Source organism: Phallusia mammillata, chromosome 4 (genome assembly GCF_965637545.1).
Source record: "Phallusia mammillata chromosome 4, kaPhaMamm4.hap1.1, whole genome shotgun sequence".
Classification (NCBI taxonomy): Eukaryota; Metazoa; Chordata; class Ascidiacea; order Phlebobranchia; family Ascidiidae; genus Phallusia; species Phallusia mammillata.
The window spans coordinates 6643665-6665969 of NC_137255.1; the positions used below are offsets into that span (position 1 = coordinate 6643665).

General features: G+C 39.0%; 3 protein-coding genes across 9 annotated transcripts; 2 read left to right on the forward strand and 1 right to left on the reverse strand.

Annotated features, from left to right (window-relative positions):
- The first annotated feature begins 347 nt into the window (after positions 1-347).
- LOC145224471 (L-dopachrome tautomerase-like) lies at positions 348-4544 on the forward strand. The gene is made up of 8 exons (XM_080090975.1): positions 348-692; positions 829-1041; positions 1446-1705; positions 1914-2075; positions 2519-2674; positions 2999-3167; positions 3612-3766; positions 4283-4544. Exons 1-8 carry the CDS (start codon positions 397-399, stop codon positions 4483-4485), a joined length of 1614 nt encoding a protein of 537 aa, XP_079947101.1. The 5' UTR covers positions 348-396; the 3' UTR covers positions 4486-4544.
- Positions 4545-5455: 911 nt separating this feature from the next.
- Positions 5456-8436, reverse strand: LOC145224469 (uncharacterized). Its single transcript, XM_080090972.1, has 3 exons — positions 8155-8436; positions 7950-8073; positions 5456-7887 (listed from the first exon to the last, which is right to left on the reverse strand). The coding sequence occupies exons 1-3, from the start codon at positions 8234-8236 to the stop codon at positions 5688-5690; spliced, it is 2406 nt and encodes an 801-aa protein (XP_079947098.1). The 5' UTR covers positions 8237-8436; the 3' UTR covers positions 5456-5687.
- Positions 8437-8705: 269 nt separating this feature from the next.
- Positions 8706-21348, forward strand: LOC145224468 (uncharacterized). Of its 7 annotated transcripts, none has more exons than XM_080090964.1 (20): positions 8706-8959; positions 9669-9905; positions 10544-10745; positions 11125-11322; positions 11408-11464; positions 11733-11866; positions 11992-12149; positions 13121-13382; positions 13557-13715; positions 14153-14276; positions 14806-14972; positions 15172-15252; positions 15598-15825; positions 16654-16844; positions 17490-17661; positions 18102-18257; positions 18319-18396; positions 18772-18929; positions 19389-19778; positions 20024-21348. In XM_080090964.1, exons 2-19 carry the CDS (start codon positions 9687-9689, stop codon positions 19753-19755), a joined length of 3111 nt encoding a protein of 1036 aa, XP_079947090.1. In that variant the 5' UTR covers positions 8706-8959; positions 9669-9686; the 3' UTR covers positions 19756-19778; positions 20024-21348. The 7 variants fall into 7 exon arrangements, with proteins under 7 accessions (XP_079947090.1, XP_079947093.1, XP_079947095.1 ...); XM_080090967.1 differs by having other exon boundaries at positions 15598-15816; XM_080090969.1 differs by having other exon boundaries at positions 15598-15816; positions 16657-16844.
- Positions 21349-22305: the final 957 nt, after the last annotated feature.

The window sequence follows — 22305 nt, forward strand, 5'->3', positions numbered from 1 at the left end:
CTAAAAACGCATTTTTACATATCATATAAAAGATGACAAACACCTAAGTCGAGCCACCAGACGTTTAGCATACCAAACTAAGTAAAAATTGTAATATTACATACGCGGATAAAGATTTCCTTTGTCAGAGGAAGCGATATATTCTTTATTTATTGGTTATCCGTTGTCCCGTAGCGTCCCTTTGTTCATGAATGAAAAAGTGATCAATCCAAAACTGGTGACTTCCTAATCCAACTGAAGGAACTGTACATTTAATAGGATTATGTTCAACGTTGAAAAAAGGAACTGGCCCTCCAACTGTATAAAAGACAAAACACCAACTGTAAATAACATATGCATCTGCATTGCTTTACAAATATTTCTTCATTAGAATATATTGTGAAAACTTTGGAAACCATGGCAACGACACGCTTAAACGCATTGTTACGCTTCGTTGGGCATTGCATTCTATTGTCAGTACTTGGTTTGCCTTATGCTGTAAAGGCACAATTTCCAAGAGCGTGTACTAGTTTGGAAGTAGTTTTAAGTAAAGAATGCTGCCCGCCGATAAACGGAACCGGATCCCAATGTGGCGTGACGGAGGGCAGAGGTCAATGTGATGACATCACCATTGATGACGCACCATACGGTGACCAGTACGTCTTGTTGGGAATCGATGATAGAGAAAGATGGCCTGAACGTTTTTTCAACAGGTAAGGGCTTTTTTTGTTGATTTCTGGATGTAAAACTGAATATTGAAATATTTTGGAGTTGCCAGCACGTTTTTCAGGCCATTTTCTGTGTACAAATACACACAGGTTAAAAAAGTAAAATATCCTTTATTTTTAGGTCCTGTGTCTGCAACGGCAATTTTGCTGGCTTTGACTGCTCAAGATGTCGACCTGGGTGGCAAGGCGATGATTGTCAGGAAAGACGACCTGCAAATGTTAGACAAAATATCATGGAAATGACCGAGGAGCAAAGAACCAACTTTCTTGATGTGCTTGATCGTTCCAAAACAACACCTCATCCCGATTATGTGGTTGCCAGCGAGCATTACAGGTGTTTTACGGCCTCAAGTATAAAATACAGCTTTATAATTTTAAACAGCGTTGTTGGGCCGGGCATTTTATGTGGTGTTCGGGCGCTAGTTTTAGGCCCGCTTACAATATTTGGTTACAAATACTCATAGAAACTGCGATGCTGCCACTATTGTGGGCACAGTCAATGGTTTTCCTAATAGGCTATGCATTTTTAACTGGTCAAGCTTTACAACATTTACAAGTTTGGGAGGTATCACAGGTTTTTGGCAATATTAGGCAAGTGTTTACGTTTGAAAACAGCTTTTATCTCATGTTTGACTTATGTACTGTATTAAAAATCCAACAATTTTAATTTTAAAATAAAGATGTCACTTACCTATAAAATCAGTTGTTTTGTATTAATACAAAAGTTTTGCTACGCAGAAATCTACTAGGAGCCAACGGCACTGATCCTCAGTTTGTAAACATCACAATTTACGATCTGTTTACGTGGAACCACTACTATTCGGTACGAGACACTCTCCTTGGACCAGGACAAACTTACACAGCTATTGACTTCTCCCACGAAGGACCGGCTTTTCTTACCTGGCACCGAATGCATCTTCTGGCTTTGGAAGATGACCTCCAGCGCTTGTCTGGTGACCCCACCTTCGCTCTTCCTTACTGGAACTTTGCTATTGGAGGTAACTTGAGGTCAAAAGGGTACTTAAAGAGGTCAAAAATTCTTTGGGGCCGTCTTAATTGGCATTGAGTTACGTTTGGTCAATTTATCTGACTCAATTGCTTTTTAATAGTCTAAAAAAAAATTTAACGTACAATTTGACCTCGAAAAGGTAAAAGATTTTCTACTGTTTATGATTTCTTAATTAATTCTTTTGAACTCTGTCATAGGCTCAGAGTGCGACATTTGTACGGATGAGTTACTCGGCAGTCAGGACCCGGCTGACCCGACTTTACTCGGTAACAACTCTCGTTTTGCCGACTGGGAAGTCGTATGCCTCAGCATGGATTGGTACAATGACAATGTAAAGCTTTGTAATGGAACATTTGAAGGTAAAAGAAAACAAATTGCAATAGTGATTTGTTCAAATTCCGCAATAAGTGTTTGCCAAAATAGCTCGTTTCGACTCGCTAGTTCAAAGATCTCGAGGAAGGCAAAATTTGTGGCAACTTAATTCAAAGCTCTCTCGTATGCAGTACAGTTTCCTATAGCTTTAGAAGATTGCGTTTATCTTTTAAAATTAAAAACGCAAATTTCATTAGTCCTATTTCAATTCTGTCTCGGTCACTTGTGTCCTGAGCAAGAACTTGAGCGACAATGCTCCAACCTAGAGTAAGTTGGAATCTGATAGGTTGAACTAAATTAAAGTCACCAACTCCCCAAGTCGAAAAAAACCAAGTAAACTTGCAGCTCGAAAGCAGACTCATTGTGAGCATAAGGCCTTTGGACATTGCCTGCCCATTGACGATAAAAATAAAGTATTTTAATTTTCCAGGACCAGTCCGTCGCAATCCCGGTGGCAATGTAGAACGTCCGGAAGTTCAAGTCCTCCCTCAGCCTGATGATGTAGAAAGTTGTGTACGTGTAGAAACATACGACAATTTTCCATTCTATTCGGACTCCAATAGCAGCTTCAGAAATGCTCTAGAAGGTAAGCTGTTGTCTCCAACCCAGTCTTACTTGCAAATTTTCTTCGCTGGTTTTATAAAGTAAAATGAATCTTCGCTAAACTTAAAGTTACCTAGCACGGATGTCAAACCGCCAACCCTACGATTGCATCATACACTCATCCTTTTTGTCATAGTTCGCCAGGCCTATATTGAAGGCATAATACCGAATCATCCGGTCACCAAGCATTCCCAATATCGCAAGGCTTAGGCTAGAAAATTCATGAACATAAATTACTGGGATCAGCTCTAAAGCGTTCGTGCAGACCAGCGATCAAAGCACTTTTTGACTACAAATTTATTTTTAGGCTACTCGAAGGTTGATGGAGAATTCGAGGTCGGGGTTCGAACCCTGCATAACCTTGCTCATTTATTTCTCAATGGAACCGGGGGAATCACCCACGCGTCAGCTAATGACCCCATTTTTGTTCTGTTGCATTCGTTTACCGACGCTATTTTCGAGGAATGGTTAATAAGGTAAAATTGCACCAAAGTTGCAAAGTTCTTGTTGCATTATTTTGCAAACGGATTTAAATCCCGTTTTCATTTGCAATGGTAACTTTAATTTGATGTTTATGTGCGAAATAACAATAGTTTAAACCGATTGCTATGAAACATGGCACTTTAGAAGCGTTTTTTCCATTTACCCCCGTCTCTTTGCTTTCATGCAACTACTAAAAAGGGCAGTGGGCTTTCTTTCACTGTTAATCTCAGGCTTAGCATTGAATGTCTTTGGTGTGGGAGTAGAAAGTTTCTACTAGAAACACCATATGTGTCAAGTTAATGCGTTTTTTGGCAATATCCATCCTGTGCCGTCTTCACGATAAGGACTTTGTTATTTACCCAATTTACCAGAAGTGTCCATTTATCCCTTTTTAAAACCATGTTGTTATATAACCGATGTTTCATTTTTTGCTACAGAAACAACGCAACAGAGGGAGACTACCCAGTTGAAGATGCACCAATTGGACACAACCTTAACTTCAACATGGTTCCATTTTTTCCACCAGTGAAGAACCGTGGCATGTTTGTGTCCAGCGAACAATTGGGATACAGTTATTCAGTGCAGTTTGCAGGTAACTTAATGACACATTTGGGTCGTTACCTTATCGCTGCGTTTAAACATTGCCAATTGCGGCATAAAGCAAACTTGCATCGTACCTGAGTGCTTAGGGTAATTCCTAAATGCTTCCAGACTTAAACCTAATAATCTTCGTTTTTAAACGAGCGGCGTAGGTAACAAGCTCGCTTCCTGATCTGAGACCATTTTGACCCACTTGCGCTATCTAACGGAAGATAATTTTTCGGCATAAACAGGACACACTCTTTCCGACTTGTATAAAGTAAAAGCCTTATTATATCTCACATTTTAAATGGTGTCAAAAACAATTACCTTCGTTTTGACTAATTGTTCTATTACAGTTAATTTACAATTACAAAGCTCCACGCTTATTACCACATTCAAAATGCGCCATAGAACCGATAGATAGAGCAGTTTTTCTGGCCATGATTACTTATTCTTGACGTACTTCATTTTAAAATGATCAAATTTAAGAGCAACATTTTAACAGTTTCTGTATTTGTTTTTTTAGCAGCGGAGCCCTCTGAGACATTGGCAACAACCGAATCATTCATTTGGGCATCTGTCGGAGTTCTGGCTTTCATTGTGCTGAATGTGTTAGTTGCTTTGTCTGTCGCTGCAGCTCGGAGATACAAAAGACGGCAAAAAGAAGAAGACCTTTACCAGAGTTTGATCTCAGACGACAACAACCCTGGAATTATGTACACTTCCTAAATCATTTGTGTTTTTTGATCTTGTGCTTTGTGATATGTAATACAATATTTATGTCTGAATATTATCGTTTCTAAGAGCAAACCAGAGACCTTGGGTGGTATAATTAATACAATTTGGTTTAACACTTTAGAGTCCACTAGGCGGGAGCAATGCCACTCGAGTTCCTTGCTTAGGAAACATAAATGGTCGAGATAGGATTAGAACTCAAAAACATTGCGAACACAAGGCGGTTGCGCTAATCACTTGGCAAATTATAGCTTTTACCCATAATGCTAGTGTGGATCTTAATCGTTTCATAACTAGGCCTAAGTGAATAGTAGATTGATGGTTTTAATCATGCGTTACACCTAAAGAGCAATATCAACTGTGCTCGCAAATTTACGGGTAATCATATCTGGAGATCTCCTGTAGGGATGACTATAGGATCATGGGCATTGGGTTGTTTGTCCCACCGAGGATAATGATTTTCAAAAAAATTACCCGCATCAATTTACGCAAAAACGCTCAAATGGTTGCTAAAATTGACGCGAAAGGTTGGAGGGCCCAATCATGTCTCGGTCGTGGGTGTTTCGCCCCCTATGCTGCACATGTCAGCTTCGTAGTAGGGGATCGCCAAATTGACAAGTATCGGGCAGCATACGAGGCAGGCAACGGTATTGTGATTCAACTTTCGACGGGTTTACCACTGAGCCTGTGTAGCTCAGTTGGTCGAGCGCGAGTCCCGGGAAGACTCCTGTCGTGGTTCCAAATCCCATCGCAGGCTAGATTTTTCAAGTCTACGCCTTGCCATATGGGCATGCTTGGTGACCGGCCGAATCGGTATTAGCATTCAATGGGCCTGGCGTATTGTGATTCTTTCATTCCCAATTTTAATTTATGCAACGCAGCATCTCATTCTCGGTGATTCCGACTTCACAAACCTGCATTCTTTAGAGTTAGTGTGTAATGACTAACAACAATATCCCCAAAATAACTTTAACTTTGTATAGAATTGAAGAATTCTTAAAATGTGAAAAAACACACAAGACCAATAACATTGTAAATCGTTAAAAATAGAAAAGCAGTGAGCATGCACAAAGTGTTGAAATGCTTGTGAAATGGAAAAGGCAAAGGGAAGGTGAAACAAGGTGCTCATCAAAAAGCAACTTAGACACAAATAAATTTCAGTTGTCTGTGACCAACTGAAGCACAGGATACAAGATTTAAACATTTTCAAATAGTTCCATCGCCATTAGTAAGCTTTCGTCAGAAACATTAATTTGGTCTTCATAAGTTGGTTTCATTCCTAGTTTTCTTTTTGCAGAATGTGTGTTACTTTCAACATTTTGTTGCATATTTTCTTTATTATTTGCTCCACCATCTGCAAGAGAGTGTGGTTTTAAAGTGCTACTTTCAGTGGGACAAATCTTTCTCCGTGGTGGCTTGTAAGAGCTATTTCGTCTCTTTGCTTTTATGCAACTACTAAAGAGGGCAGTGGGCTTTCTTTCACTGCTAATCTCAGGCTTTGCATTCAATATCTTTGCTGTTGGAGTAAGAACAGCACATGTAGTAATTTTATCTGCAACAGTCTTACTTCCAGCATTACCACTTTTGAAGTGGTTTAAATTGTTCTGGTTTTGTGCCTTGGCGGATGCACTACTGACCATTGCTGGTTTTGGTGTATCCGTTTGCAGTTTTGGTTCATCATGGAAAAGATGCTGTATTTTAGCCCATGATTGTTTCGATATAGACAGTGGCTTATTACCAGCTGTGCTGAACCCAGTAGAGTTTGTAAATCCAAATTTATCAGCATCATTAATGATACTTTGTGCTTTGGCCAATGCTTTAGATGAAACTGTCAAAGGCTTTTTGCTGGCAGAAATAAATCTTGTTGTTTGTGGACACTCAGAGTTTGGAACTCCAAAATTTCCCATGGATGTAGTATTAACCTCTTTCCTGGTTGAGTTATTTAACTCAGAACTGGTTGCTGAAACAATACAAGATTTACTTGTGACTTCTAAACTTGTGTTTTCAACATTAGGTTTCTGACAATTAAAAGCAGTTTGGTCCGCTTTGCTACAATCCAAGCTTGGTTGCTTCTTTATAACTTTGCAAGCTCTATTCCATGCGTCTTTTGGTACAGTAACACCTTTCAGTGCAGTAGTAGGCTTGTGTGATTTACCAATATCAGATGAATCAACACTAGCAATGAAATTTGCTGCCTTCTCCCAAGATGTAGCTGAAACTTTTAAAGGCTTCATACTGGCTGTTTGAAAACCAACGCAAGGTAAGTTGTTGACAGCTCCTTGTTCAACATTTGGATCATTGGTGCGATATGTCTTACTTTCCAACACTTTTGGTAAAGTAGAACCTGATTTTGCTAAGTTCATACATGGAAAGGAAGTTGTGTCTTTAAGGTTACTGTTACTTTGACATATTTTATTACAACTGCTGTTACCAATTCCAGGGGCATCGTATTGGGATTCATTTTTGTTTCCACTGGTATCCACTTTTGTAATGTCATCTTTGTTCAGTGCAAGACTACTGCTGTCAGTAATTTTTGACACACAATTAGATTCAACATTACCATTGTTACCGTCGTATACGACAGTTGATTTTACAGAACAAGATTGTCTTTGTTTATCACAGGAAATAGCAACTATTTCAACAGGTTTTACAGTAGAAATAACAGGTGAGCTTTTGGTGACATTTCTGACAGAACAGCCTTTTTGCTTAACACTGTTTGGAGTTACAGAACTGGCACCAGAAACCTTGTTAAAAGATCCACTTAAAGTTCTTGCAACCGGTTTGAGATTGGGTTTCTTTTTCCAGGGGTTGAATTCATCTGCTTGTGGTGTAAATGGCCTTTTCTGTGCTGTACTTTTATCATGAATGACACTTTTTGGTGTTACCTGGTTCCCTGTGCATGGTGCAGTACTTTTTACATCACACTTTGGTGTTGATTGGGATGATTCACTGGTTAAAAGGCACTTTGCTCTTTTTCGTTTGGATTTTCGTGACTTTCTAAGAACTGGAGATGTACTCCCATCTACCAACATTGCTCCACAGCTTGAAGTAGGTTCAGATACTGCAAAGCTTGTAGTATATTTTGTTTGTTTTGCACTCTTTGGAGTATTTAAAAGTTTTGAAATGTCTTTTTGCATACTTTCTTCAGATCCATTGATACATGTTCTGGAAGAATCCTTCACTTCATTAGATTTTTCCAGCAAATTGGTTTGGTTTTTTGAAATATGGGAACGTGTTTTCAAAAGCGTTTTTGAAGGACATGAAACATCAGTAGCTTCAGGTTTTATTTGACATGGATAAAGAAACTTTGGTTTTGTTTCCTCTTCATTTTTCAAAGCTTGTGTAATTGAAAAACTTGATGGACTTTCACCAGCATCTTTTGTTGTACTTGTGACACTAAATTTGAAAAAAAAGGTTATGTTGAAGAATAAAATACTGCATATTTAAAAGACAAATACCTTGTTGTAGCAGAAAGTGATTGTGGTACTGCAGGTGTCGCTTTGGTAGATTCATCCTCCACCAAGTCCTGTTTAACTTGTTCATTCAAATCATCAAACCAATTTGGATTTAAAGGCCCCAAAGCTTAAATTACAAAGTTTGTGTGACAATGACTAAAAGATTTAATGCAATTTAACCAAATTAATGACAAACCACACAGCATACCTTTCATAAGTTCTTCATTTTTGGAAATTTCATTGAACAGTTTTTCGTCAATGTCATCAAAAAAGTCGTCACCACAAGCCATTGGAAATCAATTGACATTGGCACTAACTAAACTAATGTAATGCAGATTTTCATAACTGTTGGTGTTTCCACGCAGTAAACATACCAATTTGCCCGAATTCCAAGTTTCCAACCACAGCAAGCATGTAAAATTGTAACAAATAATTAAATCCTGCAAAAAAGTTGTATTTGCCGCCAGACAATCGTCGTATATATAAGCAATGTTTTTTTTTCCATTTTAAATGTACGGACAAACACAACTCAAATTAAGAGTGTGGATAATTGGGGCTGCAAATTAATAGTTTTCACTGCTGAACAAAGACAATAATTATTAAAGTTATATCAGTTGGAAACACGTTTAATTTCAAACATTGAACTTGCAGTTTTATCAAAAGTTTGTACATGTGAAGTGTAACCTGGTTGTTGGAAAGGGATATTGGTGAAAATTTTGATCTTAAATACTGAGTTTAGCTTACAATTTCGTTGTAGTTGTTAAACAACGATGTCAGTAAAACTTGAAAAGAATAGATAAAGTGTCACTCCGCGGCGGATGAATACGTGTAACGCCCGACTGGCCTTTATGACGTGAATGTGCGCAGCAGGGATGTGTGGGAGGGAAGTGATTGTGTGAGCGAGACAGATGCGAAAATTTGTCGTTTTTCCACTAATTTTGGACTTTTGGATGCGCGAGATCGGGAGCTGATTGACTCTGGCGCATCTTCTGACGCTTCCCAGGTGTCGACAGGTATGTTTTGTGCGTAGTGTACTCAGAATTGTCGATTTTTCGGAGCACAAGGCGCGGGTGTGCTGGCAGCGGGCTCGATGCATGCGTTAGTCAATACAAGATGGACGCTCACACGGTCGTCGGGTAGAGATGGCCGAACGCGCCGTGTGTGTGTAGCGCAGAGTCTGCCGAATTCGCTTGGCGTCGGCACGCAGTTTCTAACGCCTTTTTCATCAAAACACAATCACTACTACACACACACTCACGTTTGCTGTACTTGTACATCTTCTGCCTGTCATTCTGTCATTATTGTTGTGAACGGCGTAAGTGAAATTTTTAAGTACAACAGAGACTGTGGGAATGGACAGCCACGGCAGCCACCTCATTGGAAATGTCTGTTGGTTCAATAAGTGCGTTGCAATCGGGCTGCGACTTTTTACATCCCTTATCGAAGCTTGCATTAGCAAACATATTGTCAAATTTAGGCTTGTATTTGCAAAATAGTAATGACGTTTTTTTTGTTTGATAGAAGTATAGAGCCCTTGCACAATACAGTTGAAATGTGCATTGTCCATAACGTTTATTTCGTAATGTGTTAGCAAATGTTGTACTTGTGTTTGTTTTTAAAATATAATGTAGTATGAATTAGCTTCTTATTCTCGATTACTATACTAAATAAGCTGTCACTAGGTTTTGAAAATAAATGTCTTCAATTATGCCATTTTTACAGTGAAGCAAGAAAAGAAAAATGGATACAAATGCTTATTGGTTGCCCTCTTCGAGTGGAGTGGACAGTTCAATGCAGGGGAATGGAGTACAACACCAAAATGATAAAGTCAAAGAAACAGACCTTTCGATGGTCAACCCTCCAGCAATGCTTAACTTTACAAGCATATTTGCTGGTGCAACTGCTGCAGTGGCTAGCAGTGCTGCCGTTGCTAATGCTGATGTCTTGGTAAATTTTCAGGTTTTTATTCTGTTTATATTAGTTTTTTTCAGCCTCATAATGACTGCGTACCACCTAAACCCTGTTTAAGGGTAAACCAAGAGCTAGGCCTAATCTTCTCATAAACTAGGCTAGCACATTTCTGAAACCAGCAAGGTTAGCAATTTTGAAGGAATGTCAAATACAAAAGTTTTACTCCAAAGCAGGGCTAATCAGTAGAATTGCCCTTCTTGATCTGATTTGAATAAAGTATAACAGAAACCGCTAGTGGTATGCATACAATAGGTTAAGAACCACTGGTTTATGTAATCTACATGAGCAACATAGTTAAGAGTAATACCCTTATAAGCAAGTCTGCAGAGTATGGCAGCTGCATGCGCAATTTGTTTTGAAAAAAAAAATTGCACGCCAATTTTTCGGGGTTGCAAGCGACAATTTTGCACCAAAGGCATTTGATTGTCCTGCCTTGACCTCTCTTACTTGCTTTGCGCCTGCTGAAATTGGTCGTGCACGCGAACTTACTGGTCGTGCATGCGCGTATGCGGGACATGTCAGTCCTGCACGAGCGAGATCTCGTCGGAAACTGCCATCTTCTGCAGACTGGCTTATAAGTCAAACAATTTGAAATTTGTATCAACCAAAATTTGTTGGTGTTTCAGAATGGCGGCAAAAACTTTATGGTTGGTGGGCATAGTGGTATGCCATCTCTCAATCAAATTGCAATACCTTCGGCAAACCAACTTTCAAAACGAAGTGGTGTTTTCCCTATTTCTGGAACTCTCCCTGGAATGGCCACCATCAGTAATATCGGGATGCAAAACGCGAATGTGATAATTTCTGCAAATGCTGCACCTATAAACAGTAAGTCAAAAGGATTTTCATTTTATAGCATTGCATGTACTTAGAATCAGTACTCTGCTGCAAAGTAAAATTTGGTACTGGTTGAAATTATGTTCGCCTTTTGTTTTGGTGAAACAGATATATAAAAGTCAATGTTGTTTTGGTCTGTGTGCATGGTCAACCTGTATGTTCTGTTACTACATGTGTCGAATTAGAACAATGTGTCACTCATAATGATTTACATTCAAGACAATACTATGTACACTATAGGTGTTTTAATGATCCAACAAACCTATTGACATTTTAGACAGTTGATTTATTAATTTGTCTGGTACTATTGTTTAGTTTCTATTATAATGTGGCTGGTAACACAATTAATCCTATGTATGTTTTTTTGTAGTTGCTGGAGATCTACAGCAAGTTGCAGTTACACAACTGCCTTTTACCTCCTCTGCACAAATCCCTACATCAATCACGAAAAACTTTATCCAGCAGGCCGCAGCAGAGAGTGGTGTTGCCATGGTTGCGAATGCTGATTCAACCGCCACTCTGATGCAAAGTAATATTTTCCCAATACAACAACAACAGCAACAACAAGGTAAATGTAACCCTTTTGTTTTTGTAAATATTGTGTCAATTGGGTGGTGTGTATATTTGTAAGCACTGAATTGAATTGTTTCTAGTTCCAACACCAATTCCACAATCACCTGACACAACAGAAGAACAGCCACTGAAATGTAGTAAGTTTAATATGTTTTCTAAATGCAACTTTTGGTAAACCAAATTCTGTGTATACCTTATTTGCGTTTTTTAATGGTTTACTGTATATCATCTGGTGTAAACGTTTTAATATGTCTCTCATTGTGTTGTAGAACTGGACTTACATTATATAAATAATAAATACAGTTCTTGAATATATTGTTACCTATGTTTGTAATTGGACTCGAAAAGTTTCACATGTAGTAAACCAGTCTTTTTATGAAATTTAACAACCCAATTTTTTGCTAGCTCAATGCAACAAAACCTTCAAACAGGCGGGACAGCTGAGTTACCATGCATTTGTAGCTCATGCTGAACTTCAAGCCCGACCTCACAAGTGCCTTGCATGTCCAGAAAGCTTCTTAGCAGCACATCATCTGCAGGTAATGTACACTAATCTCCTCATTTCAACAGTCCCAAATCTATATCATGAAAATTTACCATTGAAAATTCCCTATTATATGCTGAACAATATGATGTGAGTGATTTAAGTTATGCTTTTGTGTAGGATCATATGAAAGCGGTGCATATGAACAATGATGGACACCAAAACAATGTGACATACACATGCAGTGAATGTAATGCCAGTTTCACTAATGGCGGCCAACTGAATTACCACATTTACATGGCACATACTGTTCAAGGACCTCCAATTGTACAACACATGTAAGTGCACAGTGTGTAATGTTTTGCTCATTTAACCATCAAGCAATCTCAGACACAGAACTTAAGCCTTAAAGACTGCATCTATGCCAATGTTGTTATGTGACACTGATTGGAAAAAGGAGCAAAGGCATTCTTTGTGTAAATTTTAAGTGTTGTCCTGGGTCTAAGATTTTCGTTTAATTAGCCCAGTGGTTCTTACCCTGTGGTATGTCTATAACTAGTGGTGCATGAGTACCTTTCTGTGATACTCACTTTCAGTCAGATCCAAAATTAGGACAGATCTGACCCAACTGATCAGCCATGGTTTAGGGTAAAACAAATGTTTTGGACATTCCATTGAAATCGCTAACCTGGCTTGATTTAGAAATATGCTAGTCTGTTCAAGAAAAATAGGCCTGTCTTTTAGGGTACCCATTCATACATGGTTTAGGTCAGGGGTGGGGAGCCTGTGGCCTAAAGGCTGCATGCGGCCTTTTAGGGCACTAAGTGCAAGCCAAGTGGTTGCGTACTGGTACACAAAGCGATTTCCGTAGGTCTGCCAAGAGACCCAGGTTCTACAATCTTACTTGTGTTGCAAAAGAACAATTGTTTGTGCATAATCGAATGTCTTAAACTCGTCTGTGATGTCACAAGCTGCTCTTAGATTAATATTGGTAAACAAGCGAGTTTCTACATTAATAAAATCCTGAATGTTGTAGTGAGGGTGGAAATGTAGTGAGAAATTTTATTTAGCTTGGACCGTAAGTTTAATAGCACATCGACCAGATTGTAAGTCAACAAATTTGAACATCACTGTCCTTGGCCTGGCAAATAGTCTGTGCGGCCTAAACGAGTGTTGATAAACCGTTTGGCGGCCTTCACAAACAAAAAGGTTCCCCACCCCTGGTTTAGGTGGTATGCCGCTATACAGAAAGTTGAGAACCATTGAATTATCCCATCACTGGGTAAACAATTTAACTTCTATTTATCAGGTGTACACACTGTGGCAAAAACTTCATGAAAGCTAGTCTTTTGGCTTCACACATCAGAAATGTCCATGGAACTGTTGGAACAAACACTCTAGTGAACAGTAACACCAATATAACCACTGTTAATAACACTAATGCCACCACAACTACCAACAATCAAGTTGACATGGCCAACGGCAATACAGAGAAGCCCCTACAATGCAAAGACTGTGAAAAGACATTCAAAAACACTGGATACCTAAAACAACACCTTATGTCTGTTCATGTAAGTGGTAGTGGTAATAGTGATTTTGATGCAATATATATTTTTATAAGTAATATTATTTCAATTTTTATATTCTATTCTCATTTTTTTGAGTGAAAATTTGAATGGGGTATTGTTACATTTTCGTTTGTTCAACTTGGAAATAGGCTTCTTAAGATGATACTTCATTTACAGAACAAGCCTCACAAATGTGAGGAATGTGGAAAAGGTTTTGGCCGACGGAGTGATTTGAATCGACATATGCGAGGAGTGCACATGCGCGAACGACCACATCACTGTAGTAAATGTGGATGGACATTTGCTGAAGCTGGAAACCTTAAACACCACATGCAGGTTGGTCGAAGTTGATTATCTTATCATCTTCCAACCATTTTCATTAACAGTGGTTAGAAATTAATTAGGCTTCATAGACATTTTTTGTCAGTGGTTCTATCACAAAAGTAGTATTTTTCAGCCAGTTCTGTTACAAAAAGTTCATTGACAGAAACCAGTAATGCTAACTGCTTCGCTGATGTCATAAAATTTTTTAATACGGTTCTATAGAACTATCCAAACCTGAATCCCACCACTGCCTATACCCCATCTAAACTAAAAAAGAAAAGTGTTAAGGTATATATAAAGTCCCATCTAAACTACCTTCTACAGTAGGATTTGCCTTCAAAGAATTTTTAGAATCATAAAATAATAAAATTAATGTAGTAAAGAGAGAAACCAGCCTGCAATTTTGTTATTTTTGTGTATTGTTTTGCATCAACAAAAAATATTTTTAGGCCGTGCATTCAAAGGAGAAAAATTATCACTGCCAGATATGCTCAAAAAGCTTTTCAATTGTTTCCTACCTGAAAACCCACATGATTAGAGTTCACAACATCAATGAAAATGTTAAAAACACAGGTAAATATTCACATATTATTGTATAGTTTGTTATGTGTACTTTTTAAGCCACTTTTGTGCTTGACCAAATGATATAACCAGGAACATCTAATAACGAGAGATAATCACAACACTTTGTAAACTAACATTGGGTGATGCAAAGATCGCAAACAAATGTTTTGCAAGCTTATGGTTAGGGCTATTTGTGTTGGAGTAAAGTTTTGTAATAAAGATAACTTTGAATTGGACTTAAAAACTTACAGCTCTAGCATCAAACCAATGCCGGGTTTCAAATCTGCTGGTTACTGTGAAAAAAGTAAAAGTTAAACCATATTTTTTTAATTTTCGTTGTCTTTCCATTGATACAGTGTTGAAAACAATATCAGGAGCTAATCCACTGATACATCATATATGTATGTGTGAAGACAAAATGGTTATAGCATACATGACCCATTGACCCGATATCAATTTACTGTGTGGTTTAAGTGCCCAACAGAATTAAAGCATCTTTATCTTGTCCATCATTCAACTGCATTCTTTTTGTTAACAGCCACCACAATGGTAACCACGGATGCAATGGTGACCAATCAGCAAGTTTTTCCAGTGCAAGAAACCCAACAAACAGAAATTGCTACAATTCAGTTACCAACACCACAATCTCATATGAACAGATGTTATGAATGTGGCCAGGTCTTTTCCAGTGTGGCCATGTTGCAGGTATTTATCTTGTGAGGTGTATGTGGTTTTTCCAAGTCTTTAGGCCAGTAATTGAGAGTAACAACAATTTAATTAAAAAAGTGAATTGAATTCATATTTTGAGTAATGCTGACAGGGATTTTATGCAGATTTCACTTTTTAGCATTGACTGATCACTTGACTTTTCCATTACACTAATTCAACTATTTTTGCTTTACAGAACCATGTCATGTCAACTCACCCACAACCATTCTGGTGCACTGTTTGTGGAGAAGGTTTTTCACAAGCATTTCAACTCCAGGTAGGATGAGAGCATAGCTACCATGGGACTGACAAAGTTTTTAGGAGCTATTATTTTGTGCCCTTAAGTCAAGTTTACCGTATAAACAACTGTTGCATTGTGTGGAATTGGTTTGACTAATGTACTTGCTTATAACACAGTTGTTAGAAGGGGTAAGAATTCAGCAATCATCACCCCACTACTTTGTACAGGGCCTGGCATTGTTTTATGTTTATTGCTCAGATAAAATATGATGTATAATGCTTGAAAACGCTTTTTCTGTTTTGCGCTAACCCTTATAGCTTCTATCCAGGATGTTAAGAAAAATGTTAAACAACACAATTTAACAGATAGGTGTGTTTACAGTATCACTTGCAAGCTCGTCATTCGAACAACGCCTCCGCCCCGCCCCCATTACTCAACCAATCAAACAACCAGGAGGTTGCGAGGTCGACGCCGATGACTACTAACATGATTGACCAATCAGCGGACGAGATTTCCAATCTCGTGAACAATAATAACAAGTGCAGTGCATGTGGTGAATTCAAGTCCTCGGACAGAGATCATGTCTGCCCCAGCTTAAAGGCAAGTAAAGTAAGAAATTGTGCTTTTGAGGGGTTCGCGAGGTCAACCATTGATCAGCTAAGATGAACATTCATTATGGGTCCCCTTCCCTGACATATTGTTTTTGTCTATATTTTTTTTTCTTTTTTTCCGTCTAACGCGGATTTGTTCCCACGTTTTGGTCAAGAAAGAATGGTTCAAACTTTTTCAAATTTACACACATTATAGATATTGGTTTGATCCCTCGGTTCACCCACAGCCCCCCAAAACGTGAAATTTTTAAAACGGCTATACTTGCTAAAGCAGATGATTCTAAAGTTTCATATTTTGTTGATTGGTACATTGCAGCGTATTTTAAAGTATTTTGTAACTTGAAGTGGTAAATATCCATTTTCACCCCTTTACCCCCAAGGATCAGCCCTGAAGCGACCACCGATCACGACACACTGTACATAGTTCATAGTACGCCAGGTTCTGTTTGGACGCTTCAGGGCTGATCCCAGTTATGACTGGGTGTTCATCTCAGCTGATCAATAGCCGACCGGGCGATCCCCTACTACGAAGCTGACATGTGCAGCATACCGAGGCAAGCAACGGTGCTTTCGACTTTTGGCGGGTTCACCGCTGAACCTGTGTAACTTAGTTGGTACAGCACGAGTCCAGGAAAGACTCCTGTCGTGGGTTCGAATCTCGCCGCAAGCTAGATTTTTCTATGCCTTGCCATATAGGAATGCTTGGTGACCGGCTGATATTTAAGCCTTCAATGGGCCTGGCGTACTATGATTTGTAACATAGCCGCAACACATTTAGTGGTATTCGAGGCTCTTGTTTTTACCAACTAGAAATTATATTTTCCAGCAGGCTGCACTAACTGCTGCTGCGGCTATGGCAATGGCAGGGGAGCGCCCTCATCTCTGCACCAAGTGTGGAAAGGGCTTTAAGACGGCCACCCATCTCAAACAGCACGTCAGATGCGTCCACACCAACGATCGACCTCATAAGTGCTTTCAGTGCGGGAAAACCTTTGCCAGAATGAGCGATCTAAACCGGTGTGTATTTAGACTGTTACTTCTGCTTTGTAATATACCAGGGGTCGGCAACCTTTCAGTCGACGCGTGTCAATTTACTTGTTATTTCGTTTTAATGACCTCGCGTGCCAACGTTTTTCTAAATAATAGTGGTTCGTGCCAGAAGATATCAATAATAAAGAGAAAGCAGAGTGTTTTGTGCACGTAAGGCTGAATTTCATAACAATGGCATGATAAAACAAGCAGAGCAACAGGTAAAATTGTTACTTCAATATAAACACGCAAATCGGTTGGCGTGCCATGAAACCCACCTCGCGTGCCAGGGGTAGCCGAACCCTGTAATATATTTTTCATGTATGCATCAAAAGGTTATGTGACAATCTTCAGTCAACCGTTCATATCTAAATTCTCTGAGAATAATTTTAAAACTGGACGTGGTAGGCTTAGCAAATTTAACCAAGTTTTGGAAAATAAAGTGCAAATAATCGTTTTTAAAGTCCACTACAGATAATTGCACGAAGCTCGCTTATGAACTAGCTTTGTCTCATCGTGCATGCACAATATCTCACTTATGACTCTCAAGTTTGTTCTAAAAAAATCAAAAACTTGTTTGCCATTTTATATCAACAACATAAACATGTGGTAACAATTACATCGTCGTTGCAGGCACGTTAAAGGAGTTCACCAGCGCCAGAAGGTTCCCTCAAAGTCGCTTCGCTTGCTCAGTTTGAAGTGCAGTGAATGCGGGAGCGGCTTCTCCGAGACTACCCAACTCAAACGTCACATTCTGACAGTTCATTTACATCAAAGACCGTGCTTTAAATGCGCAGACTGCCAGGCAGGGAATATTGCATTGTTTAACGCAGCGTTTCAAGAGATTAAATTTACACAGAGTTAATATCGATGACTTGATTTAACTTAGTCCTATTTGAGGTTTTTCAAACTTATTTACCCCAGAGCACACTTAAAATTACATCATTGACAGTAAAATGGAAAATTAGTCATCAACTTTAAGGTTGATATCATATAAGTAACTTTTTCGTTATTTTTTGCGCGCCGTTTGAGAACCACTGGCCTAATGTGGTTTCTAGGCAATTGACGGCTTTATAAGGGTTGGTACCAAATTCTAGACCAGGACCAACCATTTTGCTGTACGTCCTATATTCCCTCTTACCCAGAAGCAAAGATTTTGACCCCTATTCCAGGCCTTAGCCAATATGAACATTATTTGGTATTCATTGACATACCAAGCAAAGTGTAAACTGTTTTTTTTTGCAGGAGGGTTTTGCTGATGAGATGGCATTTAAAAGCCACATATGTCATGAGGAGGAGCGCCCTCACGTGTGCAGTGTGTGCTCTAAGAGATTTTCGGAGGCCACACAATTGAGAAGACATCTAAGATCGGCTCACACTAACCAAGGAGCCCAGCCACAGGTACAGTAGTCTAAATGGACTATGTTGTTTTCATATTGTAACGTTTTTTTTCCTTTTATAGCATCATTGTCATCAATGTGGACGCAGTTTTACTCGACCTGTGGATTTGGCTCGACATATACACGCTGTTCATTTAAAGGTAATATTCAAACTTAGTCTTGTGCCGTTATTTTCATCATCAAACTTACTCAAATTTTTCATCATCAAACTTACTCAATAAACTTACTCAAAAATCTTAACGAAAATTAGCGTTATAATGTTATGGGGCGTTTAGGCTAAAAATAAACTGCAGACCTTCCTTTAATCAGCTGCAACAATTCATGGACACATGTAATAATGGAACAGTCGAAATTGGAAAAAAATGTTCGGCTGAATGTGTTCAAAATCCAAAACATGGTTTTACATAAAATTGCTTTGTATTTCTTTTGTCGAGTTCTTGTTTTCCCAAAAGAATAAGCGACACTATATGCTTTTTTCAAGAATTGTAACACTTCGTTTTTTTGTTGTTGCCTAGGAACGTCCACACAAATGCGACCTGTGCGGCAAGTCGTTCGGTCTCCATGGTAACCTGAATAAGCACGTGCGTGCCGTACACATGCTTGAGAAACCTCATCAATGTGTGGAGTGTGGAAAATGCTTTGCCCATATTGGAGTGCTTAAACGCCATCTAAGGTAAAACCCAACTCTTATTGATTATAGCTTATATGTTGGGAATGGCTAAGGCTGTTGCAATTAACTATAGAGCTAGCTGTTTGGCCCAGAATGCCCAGGCTGTTATGACGTCACATATATTTACGTGACGTCACAACCGTATTAGAATAGTCGCAATTTATGCCAATATAAAATAGAATCTTTGTGGTTTGTAAAAGATTGTTTGTAACAAGAAGTTGTGTGAGGTAAAGTTGTTTAATGGTTTTCAGTAATTCACATCGTAGATTTTGAACTTCTACTTACTGTATTGGGACATTTTGTAGGACATCTTTAGTTTTATGAATGTGTATTTCTTTGATTGGCGCCTTGCCGCTGCCAATCCCATTTTTACCAACTTTAGATAGATAATCACAAGGCCCGGGCATATTTCTACACGTTTTGCTATTTGTATTGAAACAAAATATACTGTTAATCCTACAGGGACATTCACTTCTACGACAAGCGTCCTGGCAAGTTCAACAAGAGTTCATCCCACGACTCATCACTCGACACGCCATCTAGCGACCAACAACAGCAGCAACAACAACACACGCAACAACAACAGCAAGACGACCAACAACCACAGCACATTAGTCACTTGTCGGTGCTGCAAGCCATCGAGGCGATACAACAAGAACAACAACAAATGCTACAGTCGACACACAACAATAACAGTAACAATCACCAACAGCAGCAACAACATTCGGCTACTTCCAACATGCATACACAACATGTAGTTCCAGCTAGTCCACAGCTGATGTCCGAATCGGTCGGACCCGCCCCTGCAACGCCCCAAACCGCTCGATGACGTCATCGATTCTAATTTCAAAGGTAAGGCAAAATGTCGCTTTATAATATAGGTTTGTTGCGGGGACAAAATGTCGTATACTGATAAACCAAAATATTGCGTATTTTGTACGCTTTTTGTGGCGCCCCGTACAGAATAAAAAAAACATTTAAAACATAAAAACGTAAAAAAGCTTAAAATCGAACCATTAAAACATAAATTTTACAACAATAATTAAACAGAAACTGTTTTTCTAGGTTTATTTCTAACAACACTTCTATCTTTGCAGTGACGTCATACGTTGATGCGATCTGCCTTATTCTTCAATGCCACGTTTGAGTTTCCGATGTCCGTTAAAGTTGTGAATTCCAAGATAATTATGAAATTTGACTAGCGTTGTTTTAATTTATTCGTCAAAATCGTTGTAAGACTTCAACAACGTGTAATGCTAGTATATTGACACAGCACTATAATATGTGTTAATAACTCCGCGTTTTTCCCATATAAATGGATTTTGTCACCAATGTAATTGGCCTGTTTTGACTATGTTTTCCCCATTTAAGCCAGTGGTCCTCAACCCTGTACCAACCGCGAACCACCTAATGACTTTTTTTTATCGCTGCATACCACCTAAACCTGTTGAAATGGGTAGACCAGGAGTTAGACATATTCTTTTTGACTAGGCTGGGATATTTTGAAACCAGCAAGGTTGGCACATTCAAAAAAATGTCCAAGACACAAATTTCGCCCAAAACACGGTTGATAGTACTAGTGGTTCGCGTACCCCTGTTGAGAACCACTGATTTAAGCCCTTACAGCCCAAAATCGTTCCTTTCCAAAATATCCAATTATGTCGATCTCGAAAGCCGAGCAGTCCAAGGCTCTCTATGCCTTCATTAATCACTGTGACGAACCCAGCCAGCTCAAACACGTCTTCAAGCTCCCTTACCTTAGCTACAGAAATCATCGTAGCAATGTGCCTACCCAAAAAAGGTGGTGCTTCTTAGTTTTTTCCAATCGTGCTTTTGTGCGCTTTAGTTTCGTAGTACTATCGTGCCTCTTCTTTCTATGTTTGTTTAAGCGGCTAAGTCGCAACGATGTGTCTCCTCGTGCAGTCCTTAATGTGTTCAATTGTGTGCCATGGTACTATGAATAAAAATCGTCAACGAGAAAAAAAATCGTCAAAGTCATGTGGAATTTTGCTGGTGTGGTACAATATTTTTCGGTAAAATTTGTTTGCCTTAATACTTCACTACTTTGCTTTTCGACAGGTTGGGCGTATGTTCGGTTTAAACCAGGGGTGGGCAAACTTTTCAGCGCAAGGGCCGCATTCAAAAGTTCTTAATCTTATGGGGCCGCATTGTATTTCACCAACGGCCCCCCAATTGCTTGCTTGTTTTTTTTATAACTGGTGTAAAGAATTAGGTTTATATCATGTATATACCATTCAAAGTTGCTTAAAATGCTCATATTAATAATTTCTGACTTGGTGCATAAGTTTAACTGAACGGAGATAACTGTTTATGACGTCATAATCGGTATTGTGACGATTGCGGTGCCTGTTTATTCGCATTGTTTGCAGACAATAAGCGGATAAAAAGCCTGGCGCATGTGGTTCTTAGGATGGTAATCTTTTTTTCAGTCTCACGAAATCTGTTTTTAGCAGTTTGAAAATCAAAATATTTGGCAAAATAGTTTTAGTTACGTCACGGCAGCCAGTACATGTATTTTAACATACATGGTCACGGCCGCACAAACTCGTCTCCGCGGCCGCATGTGGCTGTACGGCCGCAGGTTGTGTACCCCTGATTTAGCTCAAAATATTAACATAGTATATTTTCAGCTATGTGCAAATACGTTTGTTGTTTCTTTGTTTGCACAAACATTGGTTGAAACGCTACAATTAAATAAAAAAATAAAGCATTTGTTGTAAACATAGCATTTGTTGCAACATAGGCTGCACCACGTTTTTTTGTTAATAAATTCCTTGCGCCAACATTAAACAAAGCGAGTCGCTTTTAGTATCCATCTTAAGTGTCGTGGTCTGTGTTAATGATTCTAAACCCGTGTTTAATGTCCGTTTGCAATGTACTGCAACGACCTAAACTTGATCCAAAGTGACCAAAGTTTTGGCGTCAACAGTACAAAGTATTTGTAAACGTGAATGGCTTTTACTTTTATCGAACGAAGAAATTGTTTCAAGTGAATATTTGCATGATAACGTTGCAGAAACAGCAGACCAATTCACGTAAACACCCCCGGTATTTTTCAAAACTACGCCTGTGGTTATAATACTACTCAGCGTTGCTCGGAAACTTTCTCTTCAAAAATTTCCCAACATTTGGCGGGCCGCATGAACTCCTTTGCCGGGCCGCATGTGGCCCGCGGGCCGTAGTTTGCCCACCCCTGGTTTAAACCAATCGAGTTTGGAGCAGGAAATTGTGCTAGAAGTTTAGAAGCCACCATCGAGACTTTCAGGTAGAAGAAAAGAACAGAGTGTTAAAATACGTGCTCCAATTAACAGTATTACTCACACACTACACAACACGACTACCGTAGTACTTAATCAGA